Source organism: Heptranchias perlo, unplaced genomic scaffold (assembly GCF_035084215.1).
Source record: "Heptranchias perlo isolate sHepPer1 unplaced genomic scaffold, sHepPer1.hap1 HAP1_SCAFFOLD_608, whole genome shotgun sequence".
NCBI lineage: Eukaryota > Metazoa > Chordata > Chondrichthyes > Hexanchiformes > Hexanchidae > Heptranchias > Heptranchias perlo.
The window spans coordinates 29,525-40,000 of NW_027139632.1; the positions used below are offsets into that span (position 1 = coordinate 29,525).

Here is a 10,476-nt window from a genome sequence, read left to right on the forward strand (position 1 = left end):
CCATGAGCCCTTATCTTGTGTAACAACCTTTTATGTGGCATCTTATCAAATGCCTTTTGAAAATCCAAATATACTACACCCACTGGTTCCCCTTTATCTATCCTGCTAGTTACACCCTCAAAAAACACCAATAAATTTGTCAAACACGATTTCCCTTTCATAAAACCATGTTGACTCTGCCTAATCATATTATGATTTTCTAAGTGCCCTGTTACCACTTCCTTAATAATGGATCCCAGCATTTTCCCGACGACTAACGAAGAGTCTGCTCGCTTTCCGCTTGGTCGTGGGAAGATGGGGCTCCGCGCGGGTGGACATGTTGGCCGACCAATGGTGGGAGTGTGGGGGAGGGGCTATGTGAGGACGGACATGTCAGGCGGCCAATGGCGGGGCGGTTGCGATGGGTGATCATGTGATGAAACCTCCAGGAATACTCCCAACCAGAGTTGGCGACCCCCCCCGCCCATACCCAAGTGCCTCTCTCAGGCTTGCTTTGTGCAACAAATGGTCCCGCAATAACCTCCCTGATTGATTTTGTTTCCCCTCGAGTGAATAACTCCCTCCTGTCACAGGGGTCCGAAAATAAGAAAGTAAAGTGGTGAATGTGGAACACATTTCGTTTGGAGCCATTTATTTGGGAGGTTAGAGGTCAAATGGCCTTGAAGGCTCGAGGCCCTGCCATTGATGGAACCATTGGGCCTTGTGTCTGCTGCTTCTTGAGCCTGGTCATGCGTTCAGGAGTTTGACCAGTCCAGAACCCGACAGGAGACGAGGTTGAGGACAGGACTGGGGGCATGTTTGAGAGAACAAGTTTCAAAATGTGTTTGAGGGTGAATTTTCTTTCACTTTGACTCAGATGTTGGCACGGTCACATTTATAGTCCATGATTTAGAGGCCGAGCCCGATTATTCTTTACAACTGTGTGGCCGCTCGGTACATCAATTCAGAGGGCCTTAAGAATCAACTGTATAGTGTGGGACTGGAGTCACATGGAGTTACTTGGAGTCACGTGTGGGCCAGGAGTCACGTGTGGGCCTGGAGTCACGTGTGGGCCTGGAGTCATGTATAGGCCTGTAGTCATGTGGAGTCACATGTGGGCCTGGAGTCACTTGCAGTCACGTGTGGGCCTGGAGTCATATGGAGTCAGGTGTGGACCTGGAGTCGCGTGGAGTCACGTGTGGGCCTGGAGTCACGTGTGGGCCTGGAGTCACGTGTGGGCCTGGAGCCACGTGCGGGCCTGCAGTCACGTGCGGGCCTGCAGTCACGTGCGGGCCAGACTGCTCAAGTAATTGGAACTCATTTATTTTAATGTAAGGAATCTTACAACACCAGGTTATAGTCCAACAGTTTTATTTGAAATTCACAAGCTTTCGGAGGCTTTCTCCTTCGTCAGGTGAGTGTGGGATTCCTTGAAGGTTACCGCATATATAATTGTAAACAATTTTACAACACCAAGTTATAGTCCAACAATTTTATTTTTAATCCCACAAGCTTTCGGGGGCTTTCCCCTTCCTCAGGCAGTGTGGAAATGACATTTTCGAATCCTTCGCATTTTAAGATCACAAAACAATGCCTGGTGATTACTGCCCGTTGCCAAGGCAATCACAGTGAGCAGACAGAAAGGTGTCACCTAAAAAGGCCACCGAATATACAAACCCCCAAAAAAAAGAGAGAGAGATAAGGAAGACAGTCAATGACCCAGACCTTCAAAGCATCCTACGCACTCTCATCCCACGTACTCCCCGCGTGGGAGACTTCTACTGCCTCCCAAAGATACACAAAGCCAACACACCCGGACGTCCTATCGTATCAGGCAACGGAACCCTGTGTGAGAACCTCTCTGGATACATCGAGGGCATCCTGAAACCCATCGTACAGGGAACCCCCAGCTTCTGTCGCGACACTACAGACTTTCTACAAAAACTCAGTACCCACGGACCTGTTGAACCAGGAACACTTCTCACCACGATGGACGTCTCGGCACTCTACACCAGTATCCCCCACGATGACGGCATCGCTGCGACAGCATCAATACTCAACACCAACAACAGCCAATCTCCAGACGCCATCCTACAACTCATCCGCTTCATCCTGGATCACAATGTCTTCACCTTCGATAACCAGTTCTTTACCCAAACACATGGAACAGCCATGGGGACCAAATTCGCACCCCAATACGCCAACATTTTCATGCACAAGTTCGAGCAGGACTTCTTCACTGCACAGGACCTCCAACCAACACTATACACCAGATACATCGACGACATTTTCTTCCTATGGACCCACGGTGAGGAATCACTGAAGAGACTACACGATAACATCAACAAGTTCCATCCCACCATCAAGCTCACCATGGACTACTCCTCAGAATCAGTTTCTTTCTTGGACACACGAATCTCCATCAAAGACGGGCACCTCAGCACCTCACTCTACCGCAAGCCCACGGACAACCTCACGATGCTCCACTTTTCCAGCTTCCACCCTAACCACGTCAAAGAGGCCATCCCCTATGGACAGGCCCTGCGAATACACAGGGTCTGCTGAGACGAGGAGGAACGTGATGGACACCTACAGACGCTGAAAGACGCCCTAGTAAGAACGGGATATGACACTCGACTCATCGATCGACAGTTCCGACGGGCCACAGCGAAAAACCGCGTAGACCTCCTCAGAAGACTAACACGGGACGCAACCAACAGAGTACCCTTCGTCGTCCAGTACTTCCCCGGAGTGGAGAAACTACGCCATGTTCTCCGCAGCCTTCAACATGTCATCAATGATGACGAACACCTCGCTATGGCCATCCCCACACCTCCACTACTCGCCTTTAAACAGCCACCCAACCTCAAACAAACCATCGTTCGCAGCAAATTACCCAGCCTTCAGGAGAACAGCGTCCACGACACCACACAACCCTGCCACGGCAATCTCTGCAAGACATGCCAGATCATCGACACAGATACCACCATCACACGAGAGGACACCACCCACCAGGTGCATGGTTCATACTCCTGTGACTCGGCCAACGTTGTCTACCTCATACGTTGCAGGAAAGGATGCCCCAGAGCATGGTACATTGGCGAGACCATGCAGACGCTGCGACAACGGATGAACGGACACCGCGCAACAATCGCCAAACAGGAGGGTTCCCTCCCAGTCGGGGAACACTTCAGCAGTCATGGACATTCATCCACCGATCTTCGGGTAAGCGTACTCCAAGGCGGCCTTCGAGACACACGACAACGCAAAATCGTCGAGCAGAAATTAATAGCCAAGTTCTGCACCCATGAGGACGGCCTCAACCGGGATCTTGGGTTCATGTCACGCTACACGTTACCCCACCAGCGAAAAATGTTATCTGTTTTTAATACAACGGGTCATTGACTGTCTTCCTTATCTCTCTCTCTCTCTTTTTTTTGGGGGTTTGTATATTCGGTGGCCTTTTTAGGTGACACCTTTCTGTCTGCTCACTGTGATTGCCTTGGCAACGGACAGTAATCACCAGGCTTTGTTCTGTGATCTTAAAATGCGAAGGATTCGGAAATGTCATTTCCACACTGCCTGAGGAAGGGGAAAGCCCCCGAAAGCTTGTGGGATTAAAAATAAAATTGTTGGACTATAACTTGGTGTTGTAAAATTGTTTACAATTGTCAACCCCAGTCCATCACCGGCATCTCCACATCATGACCACATATATAGACAGAGAACAATGCCTGGTGATTACAGATAATCTTTCCAACTGCCCGTTATCAAGGCAATCAAAGGAATTGAATAGTGTTCAGACAGAGAGACATTTCATACAAGACTACTGAACATACAAACGGCCAGAACACAGAGAGAGAGAGAGAGAGAAACATCCGAAAGGAAAAGAGAGAGAATGACCAGTTGTATTAAAAACAGATAACCTTTCTTTCGCTGGTGGTGTTACGTGTAGCGTGACATGAACCCAAGATCCCGGTTGAGGCCGTCCTCATGGGTGCGGAACTTGGCTATCAATTTCTGCTCGATGATTTTGCGTTGTCGTGTGTCTCGAAGGCCGCCTTGGAGAACGCTTACCCGAAGATCAGTGGCTGAATGTCCTTGACTGCTGAAGTGTTCCCCGACTGGGAGGGAACCCTCCTGTTTGGCGATTGTTGCGCGGTGTCCGTTCATCCATTGTCGCAGCGTCTGCATGGTCTCGCCAATGTACCATGCTCCGGGGCATCCTTTCCTGCAACGTATGAGGTAGACAACGTTGGCCGAGTCACAGGAGTATGAACCATGTACCTGGTGGGTGGTGTCCTCTCGTGTGATGGTGGTATCTGTGTCGATGATCTGGCATGTCTTGCAGAGATTGCCGTGGCAGGGTTGTGTGGTGTCGTGGACGCTCCCTCAGTACTGACCCTCCGACAGTGTGGCGCTCCCTCAGTACTGACCCTCCGACAGTGCAGCGCTCCCTCAGTACTGACCCTCCGACAGTGCGGCGCTCCCTCAGTACTGACCCTCCGACAGTGTGGCGCTCCCTCAGTACTGACCCTCCGACAGTGCAGCGCTCCCTCAGTACTGACCCTCCGACAGTGCAGCGCTCCCTCAGTACTGACCCTCCGACAGTGCGGCGCTCCCTCAGTACTGACCCTCCGACAGTGCAGCGCTCCCTCAGTACTGACCCTCCGACAGTGCAGCGCTCCCTCAGTACTGGCCCTCTGACAGTGCGGCGCTCCCTCAGTACTGACCCTCCGACAGTGCAGCGCTCCCTCAGTACTGGCCCTCTGACGGTGCAGCGCTCCCTCAGTACTGACCCTCCGACAGTGCGGCGCTCCCTCAGTACTGACCCTCCGACAGTGCAGCGCTCCCTCAGTACTGGCCCTCCGACAGTGCAGCGCTCCCTCAGTACTGACCCTCCGACAGTGCAGCCCTCCCTCAGTACTGACCCTCCGACAGTGCAGCCCTCCCTCAGTACTGCACTGGGAATGTCGGCCTGGATTAAGTTTCTGGAGTGGGACTCGAACCCACGACCTGCTGACTCAGAGGGGGGAGAGAGAGAGAGAGAGCTCCCCACTGAATCACAGCTGACACTGAGCTGAAATATAAGATCGTCACTAATAAATCCAATAGGGAATTCAGGAGAAACTTCTTTACCCAGAGAGTGGTGAGAATGTGGAACTCACTCCCACAAGGAGTGGTTGAGGTGAATAGTGTAGATGGATTTAAGGGGAAGCTGGATAAACACATGAGGGAGAAAGGAATAGAAGGATATGGTGATAGGGTGAGATGAAGAGGGGAGGGAGGAGGCTCGTGTGGAGCATAAACACCAGCATGGACCAGTTGGGCCGAATGGCCTGTTTCTGTGCTGTACACTCAGTGTGATTCTGTGTCATGCCCCGGATTAAGCTCAATCACAGCTTTGAAACTGTTTAAGGGTTTGTCGGACAGGGGCAGAATCTACAGGGGCCGCCATATTGAGTATTCCCTGTAAATCTTTTCTTTCAAACTCTGCAGTTGCTGTAAAGAGGGGATTAACTCCCGCACCTCGGGACCCCTGCCCCACCCTCACTCACGAGAACTTTTCTTTTTGTTTCCTTTGATAGCGACCTCTGAGGGGGGCGAGGATGGACTGGAGAATCGGAAGGGTGGAGCGTGCAGCACGAAAAGCATGAGGGTCACCCTCAAAGTCGGACAAGGTAGGAGTCCTTCAGTCTTCACCCGGCCTTGGCGAGGAACGTGACTCGACCTCAAACCGTTCAGGGAGCGATGGGATTCCCCTCCCCCCTCCCCCCTCCCCCCTCCGAGCCGCCATCCCCATCCCCCCCTCCCCTCCCCATCCCTCCTCCCCCTCCCCACCGCCCCCCAATCCCCCCTCTCCATCCCCCCTCCCCACCACCCCCCCAATCCCCCTCCCCCTTCCCCCTCCACGCCACCCCCCAATCCCCCCTCTCCATCCCCCCTCCCCGCCACCCCCCAATCCCCCCTCTCCATCCCCCCTCCCCACCACCCCCCCAATCCCCCTCCCCCTTCCCCTTCCCACCGCCACCCCCAATCCCCATCCCCATCCCCCCTCCCCATCCCCCACCCCAATCCCCATCCCCCTTCCCATCCCCCCTCCCCACCGCCCCCCCAATCCCCCTCCCCCTCCCCACCGCCCCCCCCAATCCCCCTCCCCCAGCCCCATTCCTCCTCCTCCGTCCCCCAACACCTCCCCTCCCCATCCGCCACCACCACACCATCCCCATCCCCCATCCCCCTCCCTCATCCCCCTCCCCTTCCCCCATCCCCCCACCCACCTCCGTTCCGATCAGGGATGGCTGAAATGAAAGGCCCAATTATAAGATGGGTGCATGTCTCCACGGCTCTGCTGCTCCCATCCTTCCCACAGGATGTTGGTCGCTGGTCTTGGGTGATTCGGACCTGGAAGTTCTCCATTGCCACCAGTGTGATTGACGCTTCGATGGCCCGGTGAGTTAATGTACTGGCCGGTGTGGCTCTGAGAGCTGTACTGGCCACCCCAGCTGCTCTGATCTGCGCCCTGCATTGAGTTAGTTAAGCTCAGGCCCGAGAGGGGGCCTACAGTTAGCCTCAGTGCCCCTGGGCCAGGAAGAGGGGGCGAGGAAATCGGCCGGGGTTCAGTGTTCAGAGCACTCTGTTGGAACGTGCTTGTGTAGATGGCAAACGAGGACAGGGTCGGACTCTGCTGTGAGACTTAGGAGTTTACAACCCTCCAGGATTGGCCTGGAGTCTCCAGGGATTGAAGATTCATCTCCTGGACAGGGCTGGGAGCAAAAACCCCTCAGGGAGAGAAATCATCGGGGGCTTTAAAACAAATCTATGTGTTTCTGCCATTTTCTTTGAATACTTTTGTTCATTAGTTATTTTTTAAAAAAGACTCTTTTACTGGACAGGGAGGTTGGAGGCAGAGGTTCATGTGGTGAAACCCCCAGGAATATATCCAGCCAGAGTTACCTGGTGAGAATCCCCACGGTCGAATAGTCTTCTGACACTCACCGTCCAGGCTCAGACATGAAGAATCAGGGGGTGTCCATGTTCTAGTCTTAAAGTCAACTCGTTTCTTGAGGACTGAAGACTTTCAATCTGTTTAGGCCCGAGGCTTTGGGAGGAACTATTTGGGTGGATAGTTGGCCTTCCAATCAGGGACTAAGAGCCTCGGTAACCAAGGTGATGATGTGTTTAATTTTTGAGTGTAAGGGTCTTCAATTTGAGCAGTGAACTGTGACTCCCAGAGGTTATGCCCTTGGTGACCTTTTGCAGAGAGTCAGGCGATTGGTCTGTGATTTGACCTCTCCGCTAGCCCCCACTGCCCCCCACCCCCGCCAAAAGAGGAAGCCAACGAAGGAATCCCATTGGTCGATGTAGACTCCACACTGTTGTGATTGGACTCATTGGGGGAGGAGGAGGCCAACACAGAAGCAAGCATCCGATTGGCTGTTGTTGGAGGCAGTAACCCCACTCCCTCCCTATCTCTCTAACCTCCTCCAGCCCCTACAACCCTCCGAGATCTCTGCGCTCCTCCAATTCTGGCCTCTTGCGCATCCCCCGATTTCCATCGCTCCACCATTGGCGGCCGTGCCTTCAGCTGCCTGGGCCCTGAGCTCTGGAATTCCCTCCCTAAACCTCTCCGCCTCTCTCTCCTCCTTTAAGACGCTCCTTAAAACCTACCTCTTTGACCGAGCTTTTGGTCACCTGTCCTAATATCTCCTTATGTGGCTCGGTGTCAAATTTTGTTTGATAATCACTCCTGTGAAGCGTCTTGGGACGTTTTACTACGTTAAAGGCGCTATATAAATGCAGGTTGTTGTTCTTGTTGTTGCTTTTGGGGTAGAAGGTTGGATTTGGTTTGAAGATCAAGAAATATTACATAGAATTTTATAGCGGAGAAACAGGCCATTCGGCCCAACTGGTCTGTGCCAGTGTTTATACTCCACACGAGACTCCTCCCTCCCTACTTCATCTCACCCTATCAGCATAAGATGATTATAGGATTTGATAGGGTAGATAGAGAGAAACTATTTCCTCTGGTGGGGGGAGTCCAGAACAAGGGGGCAGAACCTTAAAATTAGAGCCAGGCCGTTCAGGGGTGATAGAAACATAGAAAATAGGAGCAAGAGTAGGCCATTCGGCCCTTCGGGCCTGCTCCACCATTCAAAATGATCATGGCTGATCGTCTAACTCAGTATCCTGTTCCCGCTTTTTCCCCATATCCCTTGATCCCTTTAGCATTAAGAAATATATCTATCTCCTTCTTGAATACATCTAATGACTTGGCCTCCACAGTCTTCTGTGGTAGAGAATTCCACAGGTTCACCACCCTCTGAGTGAAGAAATTTCTCCTCATCTCGGTTCTAAATGGCATACCCCATATCCTGAGACTGTGACCCCTGGTTCTGGACTCCCCAGCCATCGGGAACATCCTCCCTGCATCTAGTCTGTCTAGTCCTGTTAGAATTTTATATGTTTTGATGAGATCACCTCTCATTCTTCTAAACTCCAGTGAATATAGGCCTAGTCGACCCAATCTCTCCTCATAGTTCAGTCCTGCCATCCCAGGAATCAGTCTGGTAAACCTTTGTTGCACTCCCTCCATGGCAAGGACATCCGTCCTCAGATAAGGAGACCAAAACTGCACACAATACTCCAGGTGTGGTCTCACCAAGGCCCTGTATAGCTGCAGTAAGACATCCCTGCTCCTGTACTCAAATCCTCTTGCAATGAAGGCCAACACACCATTCGCCTTCCTAACTGCTTGCTGCGCCTGAATGCTCGCTTTCAGCAACTGGTGTACAAGGACACCCAGGTCTCGTTGCACCTCCCCTTTTCCCAATCTATCACCATTCAGATAATAATCTGCCTTTCTGTTTTTACAACCAAAGTGGATAACCTCACATTTATCCACGTTATACTGCATCTGCCATGTTCTTGCCCACTCACCCAACTTGTCTAAATCACATTGGAGCCTCTTTGCATCCTCCTCACAGCTCACATTCCACCCCAGCTTTGTGTCGTCTGCAAACTTGGAAATGTTACATTCCGTTCCCTCATCCAAATCATTGATCTATATTGTGAATAGCTGGGGCCCAAGCACTGATCCCTGCGGTACCCCACTAGTCACTGCCTGCCACCTGGAAAAAAAACCGTTTATTCCTACTCTCTGTTTCCTGTCTGTCAACCAATTCTCAATCCATGCCAGTATATTCCCCCAATCCCATGTGCTTTAATTTTGCACACTAACCTCTTGTGTGGGACCTTATCAAAAGCCTTCTGAAAATCCAAGTACACCACATCCACTGGTTCTACTCTATCTATTCTACTAGTTACATCCTCAAAAAACTCCAGTAGATTTGTTAAGCATGATTTCCCTTTCATAAACCCATGCTGACTTTGTCCAATCCTGTTAATGCCTTCCAAGTGTTCTGTTATCACATCTTTTATAATAGACTCTAGCATTTTCCCCACTACTGATGTTAGGCTAACTGGTCTGTAATTCCCTGTTTTTTTCTCCCTCCTTTTTTAAATAGTGGGGTTACATTTGCCACCTCCAATCTGTAGGAACTGTTCCAGAGTCTATAGAATTTTGGAAGATGATCACCAATGCATCCACTATTTCCAGGGCCACTTCCTTTAGTACTCTGGGATGTAGATTATCAGGCCCTGGGGATTTGTCAGCCTTTAGCCCCATTAATTTCCCTAGCACTTTTTTTCTTTTTTACTAACACTGATTTCCTTCAGTTCCTCCCTCTCACTAGACCCTTGGTTCCCTAACATTTCCGGCAGGTTATTTGTGTCCTCCTTTGTGAAGACAGAACCAAAGTATGTGTTTAATTGTTCTGCCATTTCTTTGTTCCTCATTATAATTTTCCCCATTTCTGACTGTAAGGGACCTAAATTTGTCTTCACTAATCTTTTTCTCTTGACATATTTATAGAAGCTTTTACAGTCAGTTTTTATGTTCCCTGCTAGTTTACTCTCATACTCTATTTTCCCCTCTTAATCAATCTCTTTGTCCTCCTTTGCTGAATTCTGAACTGCTCCCAATCCTCAGGCTTGCCGCTTTTTCTGGCAATTTTATATGTCTCCTCTTTGGATCTAATACTATCCCTAATCTTTTGTAATCCACGGTTGAGCCACCTTTCCTGTTTTATTTTTGCGCCAGACAGGAATGAATAATTGTTGTAATTCCTGCACATGTTCTTTAAATATTAGCCATTGCCTATCCACCGTCATCCCTTTTAGTGAAGTTCCCCAATCTATCATAGCCAACTCACACCTCATACTTTCATAATTTCCTTTATTTAGATTCAGGACCCTAGTTTAGGATTTAACTACTTCACTATCTTAATGAGGAATTCTATCATGTTATGGTCGCTCTTCCCTAAGGGACCTCACACAACAAGATTGTTAATTAATCCTTTCTCATTGTACAATACCCAGTCTAGGATCGCCTGTTCTCTAGTTGGTTCCTCAACGTATTGGTCTAGAAAACCATCA

General features: G+C 50.5%; 1 protein-coding gene across 1 annotated transcript in view; it reads left to right on the forward strand.

Annotated features, from left to right (window-relative positions):
* Positions 1 to 1,137: 1,137 nt before the first annotated feature.
* Positions 1,138 to 10,476, forward strand: part of LOC137317330 (ephrin-B2a-like) — a 56,131-nt gene continuing 46,792 nt past the window's right edge. Inside the window, exons 1-2 of the mRNA XM_067980742.1 lie at positions 1,138 to 1,285; positions 5,568 to 5,660. Coding sequence (XP_067836843.1) covers positions 1,138 to 1,285; positions 5,568 to 5,660 — 241 coding nt within the window. The remainder of the gene's footprint in view (positions 1,286 to 5,567; positions 5,661 to 10,476) is intronic.